The sequence below is a fragment of the Schistocerca nitens genome, chromosome 2 (genome assembly GCF_023898315.1).
Source record: "Schistocerca nitens isolate TAMUIC-IGC-003100 chromosome 2, iqSchNite1.1, whole genome shotgun sequence".
Taxonomy (NCBI): Eukaryota; Metazoa; Arthropoda; class Insecta; order Orthoptera; family Acrididae; genus Schistocerca; species Schistocerca nitens.
In genome coordinates, this window is record NC_064615.1 from 103,890,093 (window position 1) to 103,905,099 (window position 15,007).

General features: G+C 40.1%; 2 protein-coding genes and 1 non-coding gene across 5 annotated transcripts in view; 1 reads left to right on the forward strand and 2 right to left on the reverse strand.

The window, feature by feature from the left end:
• LOC126235774 (protein FAN-like) overlaps positions 1–11,930 on the reverse strand; it is a 163,455-nt gene extending 151,525 nt beyond the window's left edge. The window contains exon 1 of the mRNA XM_049944576.1: positions 11,778–11,930. Within this exon, the coding sequence (XP_049800533.1) occupies positions 11,778–11,791 (14 nt within the window). The 5' untranslated portion in view covers positions 11,792–11,930. The remainder of the gene's footprint in view (positions 1–11,777) is intronic.
• On the reverse strand, positions 5,770–5,844 carry Trnat-ugu (transfer RNA threonine (anticodon UGU)). Its single transcript has one exon. It is a non-coding gene; the product is annotated as a tRNA-Thr (tRNA).
• Positions 11,931–11,955: 25 nt separating the features above from the next.
• Positions 11,956–15,007, forward strand: part of LOC126235777 (endoplasmic reticulum-Golgi intermediate compartment protein 2) — a 93,061-nt gene continuing 90,009 nt past the window's right edge. Inside the window, exon 1 of one of the 3 annotated variants that reach the window (XM_049944580.1) lies at positions 11,956–12,110. The gene's annotated coding sequence lies outside the window, so the exon portion shown is untranslated. The other 2 variants (XM_049944579.1, XM_049944581.1) reach the window with 2 other exon arrangements.

Sequence of the window (15,007 nt, forward strand, 5' to 3'; positions counted from 1 at the left end):
ATTGCAAATAAATTTAATTCCTACTTTACACAGAAGGCAACGGCCTTGCCGCAGTGGCTACACCGGTTCCCGTGAGATCACCGAAGTTAAGCGCTGTCGGGCGTGGCCGGCGCTTGGATGGGTCACCGTCCCGCCGCCATGTGCTGTTGCCATTTTTCGGGGTGCACTCAGCCTCGTGATGCCAATTGAGGAGCTACTCGACCGATTAGTAGCGGCTTCGGTCAAAGAATACCGTCCTAACGGTCGGGAGTGCGGTGTGCTGACCACACGCCCCTCCTTATCCGCATCTTCCTCGGAAGATGACACGGCGGCCGGACGGTCCCGGAAGGGCCACTTGTGGCCTAAAGACGGAGTCATCATCTTTACACAGATAGCTAAACATCTTATAAATCAAAATTTACAGTGTACTCCTATAAATCAATCCAGATGTACTATAAATAACAAATCTATTTTTCTATACCCCACCAATGAAAAGGTAATACTTTATATAATCAAAGAACTGAAGCCCAAATTCTTTGTTGGTACTGACAATATCCCTGACTACATCTTAAAAAAATGTGCTCCCCTCATAGCCAGACCACTTGTCAACATCTGTAACTGGTCTCTATCAGAAGAGGTGTTCCCAGAAAAATTGAAGATAGCGAAAGTAAAACCCCTGTTCAAGAAAGGATGAAAACAGAAGTATTAAACTACAGGCCAATCTCACTTTATCTGGTTTTTCCAGAATAATTGAAAAATCTATTATAAAAGACTAATCAGTTTCATAGAAAAAATAATTATTTCTCAAATACTCAACATGGATTCCGATAATCTAAATCTACTGAGACAGCTATCTTTGCATTCCTAAATGAAGCCTTAAATGCAATAGACAGTAAAGAACATTCTCAGCTATATTTCTAGACCTCTCTAAAGCATTCGATGTCATCAATCACAACATCTTGCTTCAGAAACTTGAATCTGTAGGTATTACAGGCCCAACCTATAAATGGATAAAATCATATCTCCAAAACAGAGAGGAATTAGTTGAGCTTATTATCCAAGAAGGGAACAAAATAAAGTGCTACTGCTCAAAAAGCAGAGCATCAAGTATGGTGTACCCCAAGGCTCTATTCTAGGACCAGTTCTGTTTCTACTCTTTGTAAATGACTTAGAACCGACTAGACCATGCCATAATTACATAAAATTTGCGGATGACACAAATGAGATAATAAAAGGAAGGACCAAAGAAGAATTACTACTTGAGATTGAAAAAAGTACCACCCACATTACAGACTGGTTTTCTGGAAACAACTTAGTAATAAACAGTTACAATGCATATACACACAGTGCAAAATAAATGTCCACTAGCACCAGAGTTGTTTACTGGAATCCTCGAAAATGTAAGCTCTACAAAACTTCTTGGGATATGAATGCAAGAAGATCTACATGCAAAATACATTACAAAAAAATTAAATACCATTTGCTATACTATCAAAATTCTTTCTGACTGCACATCAAAAGAGACACTAAAAGATGTATACTTCGCCCAGGCAGAATCCTTGTTGTGATACAGCATAATATTTTGGGGAAACGCATCTGCTAGCAAAAGTTATTTGATATGCCAAAAGAGAATTGTAAGAGCTATAGAAAATGCTGCATCAAGAAGCTCATGCAAGCCCTCATTCAAGAAACTACATATCCTTCCACTACCATGTCTGTACATTTTACTAGTAATCATATTTGTAAGGAAAATCTTAGAAAATAGTGGCAATCTTGTGTCAACTAACCAGAGTATCCACCTATATAACACAAGGAGAAAGCAGCACATACATGTTCAACATGCACACACAACACTAAAACAGAATGGACCATTGCAAATAGGAAACAGACTATACAATAAGCTACCTACAAACATTAAAACAATAAAAGACACTTCAAAATTTAAAACTGCTGTCCATAAATATTTATTGCAAAAAATGTTATAATAGTATAGATGAATATCTTGAAACATAAAAATTTATTGCCAAATACTAAAAAAAAGAACATTGAATTACTTGGGTTAAATATAATGTATGGAAGCTGAACCTTCAGTTGTGATAATATTATGCCTACATCAATGTAAATATTCTTGTATGATTTAAAAACATGTACTGTAAATCACAATGACTTGTCCAATATCATATTGTATACCTTGTACAACAAATGATCAAAAGGGACAATAAAAATGAAATGAAATGTAATGTAATGTGTTGTAATGCAATACACCACAGGTACTTTTCAAATAGTGGTCAGTGATCTATTTAAAGCAGATGTAGCAACACCTTGCAGAACTGAACATAAGATATTGGCCTCATGAGAGAATTAAAGTAACAGCAGATTCTCTCCCTGCCTTTATCTTGTTGGTCACAGTGACTTTATATGACCGCTCCACCCCCCCCCCACTCAGTTATATAGTTATATCTTTATACTGACCCAGTACTATTTCCAGCAGCAAATCTTTCTTGTATTGAGAAAAGTCTTATGATTGCTTCTTTTTCTGTTTACTTGCTCTCACGGTTATAGGATTACACATTCGACAATCTATGATGTATGATAAATATATGCAGTTGAAGCGCAACAATCACGTCAATAGCCAATTTTAGCTGTTTTGCCAATCATGTTACGTGCTACCTAAGATCAAATCTGAAACTTCTTTGGTGGATTCAAGTTTAGCATTATACAATAGCTCTGAGCCCTGAACATAATTCAATTTCTGTTTTAATGTCAAATTCGATCCTCAGTGATGTTTATACAATCGACCCTCAAACTATCATTTTCACTGCTATTTTCACCTATGTTTTTCTGACCACTACTACCAGAAGTTCTCCCAGGAGGTGTGTGAGAATCAATGAAACAATATGGTTCCAGAGACTTTCTCAAGTCTCAAACATCTATGATGTATACACGCAGACTGAAATGAAGAAAATTTGTACCAAGGTCACATTTCAAACTCAGGACTCCTGCTCACTAGGCAGATATGCTAACCGCTACAACAACCTTGCACAGTGACTTTGCACAGCTGCACGGACTACCCTAACACACCTGTCTCCTCAGATCAAATTCCCATTCACTCCTCAGTCCACCTGGTATTCTCCCTAAACTTGAGCAGCACTGCAGAGGCTCTCCAACTGTATTGAAATAGCACCTCAGACTCACATGAAATGGGAGATCCTGCCTGAAACCCAGGCATACATACTTCAATCAAATGAAACTATGTGGTTCCAGAGACCTTTTTAGGTCTCAAACACCTATGGCTTATACGAGATTTGTTAGGAAAGTATCTGACCTTTGGCTGGGGACAAAGAACTGGCTTACCTGGAGCATTGGGCTCCACACACTTCTGCCATTGGTACCGCCATAGCTGGAAGCAGGCCAAAAACACCCCTTTCAGAATGGAGTTTGGCTCAGCTGTTGGGGTTGGGTTGTTTGGGGAAGGAGACCAGACAGCGAGGTCATCGGTCTCATCGGATTAGGGAAGGATGGGGAAGGAAGTCGGCCGTGCCCTTTTAGAGGAACCATCCTGGCATTTGCCTGAAGCGATTTAGGGAAATCATGGAAAACCTAAATCAGGATGGCCGGACGCGGGATTGAACCGTCGTCCTCCCGAATGGCTCAGCTGTCATTGCAGCCATAATGTCCTCTCTTATCTGATATCACATTCCTTTCAACAGTCTCTTGAGTTTGGGGAACAGCCTGAAGTCGCAGAGGACCATATCAGGAGATTAAGGAGCCTGTTGAAGCACGGGAATCTGGTTTTTCACCAAATAAGTCTGAATCAAGTGTGAGGAATGTGCTGGAGCTTTCTCGTGACAGAGATGCCAATTTCCTGTTGACGGCAAGTCATGTCTCCTGTGTCACACAGCATCACATAGGCGACAGAGAACATCCTGGTAGCATTCTTTGGTGACTAATTGATCCTGTGGTATATACTCATGGTTTATCACACTGCGAGAGTCAAAGAAAGCAGTCGCATCACTTTGACATTGCTGCACACTTGGTGGACCTTCTTCGGCCTTGGTGACGAGGAATGCTTCCACTGTGACAACTGGGGTTTGGTTTCTGGGTCATACTCATTCACACGGGACTTGTTGTCTGTGATTATGGTGTTCACAAAGTCAAGGTCACTGTCTGTGGAGTCCAGAATGTCCTGCGAAACTTCAACCTGAAGTTGCTTTTGCTCCGTCATCGGCAGTTTCAGCATGAATTTCACCAACACACTCTTCATGCCAAAACTACAGTCATAATGGAATGTGCCAAAAAAATGCTGGTGGCCCCTCTTCCACAGTTGCTCTGATAGCCACATGATGGTCCTGAATCACCACACTGTTCATTTTGCCAATGACCTGGTCATTTCAGCATGCTGTTGGCCGACTGGAGTGTGGCTCACTCTCCACTGCTGCGCAGCCGTCTTTAAACTGGTTGTACCACTCCTTAATCTGCACAGTGCCTGCATCATCATTACCAAAAGTTGTCTGAATTTTCCAATTGTTTCCACCTGGCTGACACCCAGTTTCTAGCAAAATTTGATGATGTAACACTGTTTCAGTCTTTCCAGTATCCCTTGCAATGAAAAACCGACATGAGCACTACAACTACCTCACTCAACTGTTGCTTGCCAAGCAACTGATGCAATCAAAAGGCGGCAAAAAATTCACGCATTCACACCAAGGTAAAAAATGAAAGTGTTGGATATTTTTCTAACAGACCTAAAATATACAGACTGAAGTGACTAAGGCTGGGATTTGAACCCATATCTAGGCATGATAGGGTAGTCTATGCAGTTGTGTAAAGCCACTGTGATGTGGTAGCATAGTGATAAGTGCATCTGCCTAGTGAGCTGGAGACAGAGGTCCCAGTTCTGGCCTTGGTACAAATTTTCATTGGCCACTTCAATCTGCAGACATGTGGGAATAGCACTGCTGGGGGAAAAGTGTTGCTGGAGGACCAGCTTGCATCTTCATTAACTTCACCCTGATCAATCCATTACTTTCATTCCGGTGCACTGTGGCAGGGTAAGTCATGTTCCTCAGCTGACTCAATTCTCCCTGTGGTGCTATACCCGGATATTGGTGAACAAAACTGCATTAGTAGCATTCAAAAACCATTGATGGAAGCACCAGTGACTAAAAAAGTTTGAGTTGGGCCTGGAGGTGTGCTCAGATATCCTAATTGTCTAGTTTAAGGTGCAGTCTGGCACAGGATTACAACTGTCACTATACATTCTTTCTCGTGTAAATTGCAACGGCCAATCACTCATCAACAGTTTGACTTTCTTTCTTAAATATGACTTACCCCAGAACATTATCCCATATGACATCATGGAACAAAAATATGCAAAATATCTCAACTTACCAATCTGTTGCTCCCCAAGATTTGCAATTTCTGTGCAAATGGACTCACCAATGTTGGTTTAGGAGTTCAAAAATGTGTGGTTTATTTTTTAACTTTAAGAGAGGCTGTCCTCACATCATGTGGGCCCTCTCATCCTGAGAGCCATGTCGCATCTCTTCCTTTTTAACCATGCCACCCTACCTTGCCCTCATTCCCGAAAAAGAAACCAGTAGTTTTAAAAGCTAATACATGGTATGTACTTTCACTTTCTGAAGTTAAGCACTGGCCTTCAATTCTGTTTTTGGAATCTTACATTATTCTCATCCTCAAAATGTAAAATAAACTGAAATGATAATTAAATAGACACACTAGCTGCAAACAGGCGTTGATATACTTCACTGGGGACATGTTGAAAATGTGTGCCCCGACCGGGACTCGAACCCGGGATCTCCTGCTTACATGGCAGATGCTCTATCCATCTGAGCTACCGAGGGCACAGAGGATAGTGCGTCTGCAGGGACTTATCCCTTGCACACTCCCCGTGAGATCCACATTCCCAACATGTCCACACCACTACATTCATAGTGCGCCTAATAGATGTTTGCCCATCATACTCATTACTCGTAGCAGATTAATCTACCAAGTCCCATACGAGTTCAGGCATAGCGTGTGCGTTCACACAAGAAGGTCAATGGCCGGGAAGCCATATTTTAACTATATATGATGGTAGTATCTGTTCCCGGAGGAACACATACCATGGATGACCATGCAGCTTTGCTAGAAATGAAATGATAATTAAATAGACACCCCAGCTGCAAACAGGCGTTGATATACTTCACTGGGGACATGTTGAAAATGTGTGCCCCGACCGGGACTCGAACCCGGGATCTCCTGCTTACATGGCAGACGCTCTATACATCTGAGCCACCGAGGGCACAGAGGATAGTGCGTCTGCAGGGACTTATCCCTTGCACGCTCCCCGTGAGATCCACATTCCCAACATGTCCACACCACTACATTCGTAGTGAGCCTAATAGATGTTAGCCCATCATACTCATTACTCGTGGCAGATTAATCTACCAAGTCCCATAGGAGTTCGGGCATAGCGTGTGCATTCACACAAGAAGGTCAATGGCCGGGAAGCTATATTTTAACTATATATGACATAGTATCTGTTCCCGGAGGAACACATACCGTGGATGACCATGCAGCTTTGCTAGAAATGAAATGATAATTAAATAGACACCCTAGCTGCAAACAGGTGTTGATATACTTCACTGGGTACATGTTAACAATGTGTGCTCCGACCGGGACTCGAACCAGGGATCTCCTGCTTACATGGCAGACGCTCTATCCATCTGAGCCACCAAGGGCACAGATGGATAGAGCGTCTGCTATGTAAGCAGGAGATCCCGGGTTCGAGTCCCGGTCGGGGCACACATTTTCAACATGTCCCCAGTGAAGTATATCAACGCCTGTTAGCAGCTAGGGTGTCTATTTAATTATCATTTCATTTCTAGCAAAGCTGCATGGTCATCCACGGTATGTGTTCCTCCGGGAACAGATACTACCGTCATATATAGTTAAAATATGGCTTCCCGGCCATTGACCTTCTAGTGTGAATGCACACGCTATGCCCGAACTCGTATGGGACTTGGTAGATTAATCTGCCACGAGTAATGAGTATGATGGGCAAACATCTATTAGGCGCACTACGAATGTAGTGGTGTGGACATGTTGGGAATGTGGATCTCACGGGGAGCGTGCAAGGGATAAGTCCCTGCAGACGCACTATCCTCTGTGCCCTCGGTGGCTCAGATGTATAGAGCGTCTGCCATGTAAGCAGGAGATCCCGGGTTCGAGTCCCGGTCGGGGCACACATTTTCAACATGTCCCCAGTGAAGTATATCAACGCCTGTTTGCAGCTAGGGTGTCTATTTAATTATCATTTCATTTCTAGCAAAGCTGCATGGTCATCCACGGTATGTGTTCCTCCGGGAACAGATACTACCGTAATATATAGGTAAAATAAACTGCTAAACAATTATGGTCCACAACCATTTTCTATCAAAATCCTCCTCCATATGAACAGCCCTTGAGTATATGCCATGACAGCGTAATTTATAATGACTATTAGGCAACTCAAGATATGACTCTACTTCTTATTTACAATGTGAATAACTGTATTGTGAATGGCAACACATTTGTTTCTAGACAATTAGATCATCATTTAAAGCCAAATAATAATAAAAAATAAACAAATTTAATAAAAATAAATACTGGAATACGAAGCCGGCATACACTGTCAACTTATCATTTAGTGAAGGAGATTTTCCCAAAAGGTTGAAAATCGTCATAAGTACAGTGTAGAAACTATTGACCACTATCACTCCTTATAGTATTTTCCAAAACTTTATAAAAACTGATCAAACACTGAGTCAACAGATATCTAAATGACCATAAGGCATGTAAAAGCACAGAAACAGCAGTAAAGTGCTTCGCTGAACAATATTAGAAATTGAGGAAAAAAACAGTGCAGTAAGAATTAATTTAGATCCCTCCCATACATCTGAAACTATTAATCATGGCATCATTTTTGAAAAATTGGAAGTGCTTGGTCTTGCAAAATGTGGTTTGAATTATACCTATGAAAATGAACAATTGCAGAATTGATGTTAGCATACTCTAACAATGAAATCGGTTTAGTACCAGATATGGGAAAAAAAATAATACTAATAATTACGCTTCTCAGATAGTGCTGCTTGTGTCGCGCTATTCACAGATTATCAGGTCCTCAAGTATCTGAAACTCTTCATTCAATGCACACAGGTTGACATTAAATATCAACAAACAAATTACATGCAATTTGGAAAAAAATGAATAAGCCAAAATTTTTTTGGATGACAAAGCCTTGAACTGAGTAACAGCTACAAAACTGCTATGCAGAAAATGTGCACAGAAAATCAATTCCGCCAGTTTTGCTCTAAGAATTATCTCAGATGTTTGTATCTTATAGTGTGCTAGGAAGCCATACTTTGGTTATTTACAGTCTCTTGCAAAATGGGGAAAAATCTCTTTGGGGTACTGCCACTTGCTGCCTAAAATAATTTTTTCATTACAGATGAGGGCTCTCCAAACAACATGCATGCATTTACAAACAGACTGCAGACTAATATTCATAAAGATTTGCAGATCAACTCATATTTTCATAGCCACAACACTCAAAATGATACAGTACACCAACATAGTGAACAAAAAGAAATCACAGAGGCAGAATTGTTAAGGCTTTTGTGGCCTTTTGTTGACAAATTGCGGGTCAACGGAAGCGTCCGATCCAACCCGTCGGCTCTGACCCGTGACGTAAGGCTGTTGTGGTGTGTGACGTCACGATGGCGCGGAATTTAGTTTGTGAGAGTGGCGTGTTTGTAGGTGTCATTTTGATGCGATCAGTGGCGCTCTCTGGTGGTGTGTTAGGTGACGTTTTTTGGTTTAGTTTGCGAGTGGGGCGTCGTGTGTGAACTTTGGCAAATTGCTTTTTTTATGTCTTTGGTAGGTATGGATATGACTGACAGGGTCAACAGTTTTCAGTTGTCAGCTATGATGGGGCACAGTGCATTGTCTCTAATAAAATTTCTTCAACTATTTGGATTTTTGGATGAAGTCGTGAAATGTTCAGTATGCCGTGAATAAATGAGGCTTACTGTAAGTTCCAGCGTCTCGAACCAGGGACGGCTGTATGTGGAAATGTCATAAGGATAACAGGTCAAGGGAAGTGTTCGATCCAAATGTGTGGCTGTGAATGTTGGTATTGGTGTCGGGTGATGTTTTTGAGCTATATAGGTCAAGGGAAGTGTTAGGTCCTAATTTATGGGATCCGGAGCTGCTGTTGAGCTATATAGGTCAAGGGAAGTGTCCAATTCCAGATGATGTGTTTAGTGGTATTTGGGGAGTTTTGGGATGTCGGTTTTTTCGTCGTTTTGCGTGGTTTTGTATAGGGGTGGGTGTCTAAATTTGTTTATAATTAGTTTGTCCTCACCCAAAAAACCCCTATTTCCCTCACTTATCCCGTTAGTGTCATTAGGCTTTTTGTGGAATGTGTGTGTGTTTGTTTTTCGATGTATTTTCATCCTCATAATGTGTACGTAACGACTTTATATGCGCCATGTTGGAATCGTGGTTTATGGTCATTCCCGCCGTATTTGTGACGTCATGGGTCAAAGCAGACGGGCGGGATCGGACGCTTCCGTATTTCCCAAATTGCCTATGGGCTCTGTCTCAGGTTCTCTGACTGATGTTTGTTTGGCACTTTTTCTGTTGTTTCACAAGCATGAGTGGTGGCATTGTCAAACATCACCTTCCACTGCTGGTGAAAAACAGAAAAATCATCAAACATGTGTCAGCCAAAGGATCCGAGACATATGCCAACAGGCAATTTGCCAAAAACGCAAATGTGTGACATCAACGTTAACTTTACAATTGATTGCGTGTCTACATAGAAACTTAGAAGACAGAAATAAATTTGAAGCAAACTATGTTGGCCAATAACATTTTGCCAGTACATTTATATTAAGCCATAACTGAAATACTATCTTTTCTTCCCTTAGCATTTTCATCGTGTTTGCATATTTAACGGACAGGTGTTTTCCAATGTAATCATTTACTGGATCACTGTTGTGGGTAAAGGGTCTATGCATACGAAGAACAGCCCGTAAATTTATAGCAAGAGAAGCAGTAATGTACATAAGTTTGTATTACTGTGTACAAATCAGTTTGTATCATCTTGTGAGTATTATTTTAAGCATATACTTGTGTATTTCCTTGTTAAGAATTCACATAAAATTTTGTGTACATTTGAATAACACTCATACAGTATTTATGACCTAAGGATGGATAAAGAAATAAACAGAAACAAAATACCATTTACATCTTAATGTTCTGTACAGTAAAAGTAAGAGTTTTAAAGAGATTTCTGCAACTTATGTTATCCGCTTTGCACAATGTTCTATTAATTTTTACTTTTTAATTTTATTTAATTTAAGTGCATCATCACAGAAAATAGTTCCATAACAGAAAATGATGTATGTAACATAAGGTAGCTCCCTCAGGTTCAACTGAACAACATGAGGAAGGCTGTCCAGTGCAAAACATACTTAACAGAGTTCCTTGGAAGTCTATCACTGTGCCTATGCCATTTCAGATTATTATCCAGCTGGACACCAAAGAAATTTCCACAAGTGGTTTCATTTTGTTTAAGACCATTAATTTATGCAGGGTGTTACTGGTATAAGAGCAGATATTTTTATTGGTGCTGAGGCCAGTGTACTGAACATCATTATATCAGCATTTACTTCAATTTCAGATTAATAGCTATTATGAATATGTAGTACTTTTTGGGTTGGTTAGCACCTCCAAGTACATGGGGCCAGAGTAAGCCAGTAATGCTAATTTTTTCCAGCGCAGGAGGTCGGGTGTTGAAGTGCGGACACAAAACGGATGGTCTGTACTGACAGTAGTAGTACACTCAGTGGTACACTTACAACCATGCAGAAAACATCACGTAGTAAATTATGTGACATGTTTGTGTGAAGATGCAAATGTAGAAGTGTGTTAGGCTGGGGTGCATATATTACAGTACCAATGATCACAATATCTCTACATAAACCTCTAGCACCCTGTATATCAATACCAGCAAGCGCTATTCATTCATTCAGAAAACAAGCTTCTATTACTTGTGGACCAGATTCGTGCTTTGATATGGACAGTGTGTGGCTTGGGCGGGTTTGGGCTTTTTGATTAATGTGCTTTAGCCATTTGAAAAATTGCAGTTTTTGCGGTAGTCATTTAAGGTTGCTGGGATATTATTTATGCAGATAAAAGAGGTAAAAATCTGACAAGTTATTTCACGAGTGGAGAAACTGAAGTCAGTCCCAAAAGGTTCCAGTTACTAATAATGTATAGTTACGGGCTCATTTGAAAAAAAGCAAATGAAGGTTGTTGCGGCGACTACAACAACTGAATAGTGCAAGCGCCAAAATTTTAGAAAGGAACGAGCATTTACGGTGGGGGAAAATAAAAACTAGTGAATTGCTATCCGATGATTAGACAAGAGATTTGGGTATTTTGACGCTACCCACTTTTGACACTGTTCGATCACATTCACTTAATTACGATGCAAGATAAATCATCGGTATCCAAATGTAAAGGTACAGGACAAACGAGACTGACATTCCGGTCGTATGAAAAGGAGGGTCTCCCTTTTTAAATATGTTATTAAAGTATTAGTCAATTGCGTATATGAATTGTGCAACTTCTTTTCTAATGCTCGAAGTGAAAATACACTTCCTTTCGTACTTTACATGTTAGTTCAGACAAGTGGATTAACATAAATGCAGCTATATGACTGTACTGCATTTTAAACCATGTTTTACCGTTCTTTATCCATTCTTGTTTAATCTTTTTCTTTTTTTTTGTGAACAGCCGGCCGCGTTCTTTCCTCCTGTCCAACACCTCAATATCACCTGAAAACAAACATACACCTACACTCTTGCACGCTGCTGCTAATCTGACACTAGTACAGTACCACCAACGTAACAACGAAATCAGTAATATTGAATCCAATATTTCTATGTCTTGCAAACAATTTCAGTGAAGGAACGGAGAGAGACTGAGTTGAATGGACATAACTTTGTCATAATTTTATATGCGACATTTGAAGCAGATTCTCACTGAGAGAATTACAGCACTAGAACGTGGAATCTCCGGTAGCATTTGTTTTGTATCCTTTCACGCGCGTTGACACTTGACATCCATTGCAGAAATGCTAAAGTGATAATGTTTTGAGGTTAAGTCAAATAATGACATTGATAAACATTGGAGATGAAAATATAAAATGAATTAGAGAAGCTTTCTGTAGGAATATAAGTGTAAGTGGCTGTTTGTTATAAATCATAGTCGGGAAAGATATGGCACCTGGCATGTTGCTGTTGAAACCGCGGCAATTGTAAACCGTTAGTTGTAAATTGTTTACTTTTTTGTGAGAGGCGTTATTAATTTTAACTTTGAAATTGACACTATGCATGCACCCTGTAAGTTCTGCAAAACCTCTATAAACTGTTTACCACGTGTAATTATTTGCCGGCTTGATAACTGACATCAGTGACGTGGTATATTTTTGCAAACGACTCAGTGCTCAATTATATCGCATCGTAGAATTGACGGCTAACAACACTGAGTCAGATGCATATGTGAAACGTACGATAGGAAAAGTAATAATTCATGTGCTGTTACGTATATTTTGTGTCAATGTTACTGCGTCTCTCATTCACCATCTTTATTACACACAAACACAAAAAACCATGCTCCTAAGAATTGAAATGTGTACCAAACCAAGGTTAATGAGTTAGCAGAGGTAACCGCTAACGTGCAAGTTCCGTGACACCTACCATACCAGGGTAATATTATGTACAGCCAGACTTGTCATTTCAGTACACACCTGTCAAAATGAAACTGTTTCAATTCTAGACATTATGATATCTAAAACACCTGTAGTGTCCATCCAGGAAATACTGACATCGAACTACTAGATAGATTATTCAGGACATTTCTCGTCAGAAAGTACACAGACTGTCGAAATAAGTTTCATAATTGTCAGGGATCAAATTTATGTACTAATATGTAACACTCATACATTCACTAGAGGCTTTGTAGGCTGCCCTATGTTAATGGCTGCAAGTGGTCTTTGTATTATGCCTTTTTAATAATAACAACTGCATGAAATCAAACAAGTGGCCAAACCATCAATGCATTTGTGCTACCCAAAGAATTGCTATCAGAGTGCAAAAATATTGCGGTCATCTAAGAGGATAACATTACAAGGAGTGTCAGTGCATGCTAAAGAACTCTATGGTGTATGCATTACTTTTTAGTATGACCACTTTGCTTTAGCAAAATATGTTAGTGAATAGTTGCCTCAGATTTAGATAACTGCAAGTAAACTCTGTGATTAGCATTTTAAGTATAAGTACTCCATTGTACTACTACAGAATACACTTGCAATGAAGCTGCATTGCCGGCCGCGGTGGCCGTGCGGTTCTAGACGCTTCAGTCCGGAACCGCGAGACTGCTACGGTCGCAGGTTCGAATCCTGCCTCGGCATGGATGTGTGTGATGTCCTTAGGTTAGTTAGGTTTAAGTAGTTCTAAGTTCTAGGGGACTGATAACCTCAGATGTTAAGTCCCATAGTGCTCAGAGCCATTTGAAGCTGCATTGCATCAAAGGAAATTAATCTAGCACATTCACATGTGAACACATTAGTTGGGAGTAACCCATTGTGGAATTGAACTGACGCATATAATACAAAAGCTGAAAGTGTTGAGGAAAATCACTTATACCATAGTTAAAAAAGCATATAAAGTAATGAAAACTTTGGCATTTACATTATTGTCTGCCACAACTTAGAACCTTTTATGTTAACCTTTTGCCAAACTAGTTGCATAAAATGATTGAAGGCCACTGATATATCCATTCCACTTGTTTATTTCTTCATTTGAACTATGTGTAACGTAAGCCCCATCTTACTTACTTTGGGGCTGTGAAACAAGTTCCACCACATAAATATCTTCTCATACACAACTGTTGTTAGCTGCACAGGAAAAACAACTGCTTGAAACTAAGAAACTGTTGTAAAGCAATGAGAGCACAATGAACACACAGTCTGGTGCTGAAGTTTAATTAGTAGATGCCAGTGTTTACATGGGACAGCTCAGAAGTGCATCCAACTGCAACACCATCCTGAAACATTAACTTGTCTCATCAGTAGAGATGTGGGCTATGGGTAGATTCAGATCTCAAATCGTGTAGTTAAAACTTTTGACAGTAACAATGGTACGTCGGCAAAAGATATCATTCAAAACTTTTGCATCCATCTGGAGTATAGGATGCATGTTATCTACTGGTAGAACAACCACAGTGGTGATAAGAATAAGAGTGGTATTACTGTGCTCACCAGTCAGGCCTATAGCTGTGTGCTCAAAGGAGGCTACACGTCATTCACTTCATCATCATTACATTATGTTACAAAGCTGACATCCAGTATTGGTAGGTTCAGTTGACCCATACCTTCACAGTCAAGTATTGTGGCATTACCTGTAGCACTTGCCTATTATGCAAGTAGTGCACCATTTGCATATTAGGCTGACAGAGCTTACAAGTCAGACCAATTCCTAGGTACTGCACAAAAGCTATAGCGTGCTGTTTATTTCTGCCTGATCACAGCTCATGACTACAAATTAGTCTCTCGTTTTCAAAACTGTTGTGCCTCCCCCCATGCACACACAAGTGGCTCAGTTATTTAGCAGTTATCTGTGGGGCCTTTAAGAACCGTGAGTGAAAAGCTGTTGCTGGAAAAATTGATTAACAGAAGGAATCTCTTATGAAGATGGAGGAAGTCTTCCTCAAAGTTGAGTAAGTGGGTCAGTTTACTTTTAGAGAAGTTCTAAGATAGTAGATTATATCACCTTGTTCTTTCAATTCCATTTTAAATGGACACTACAACAGTGTGTTTGATAATGATTAGTAAAAGCAACGTACTCCCTTGGAGACCTCCAGAATTCACGTGTCAGGAGAATTCATAGCATTTCCTGGAATGGGTAAAATATGA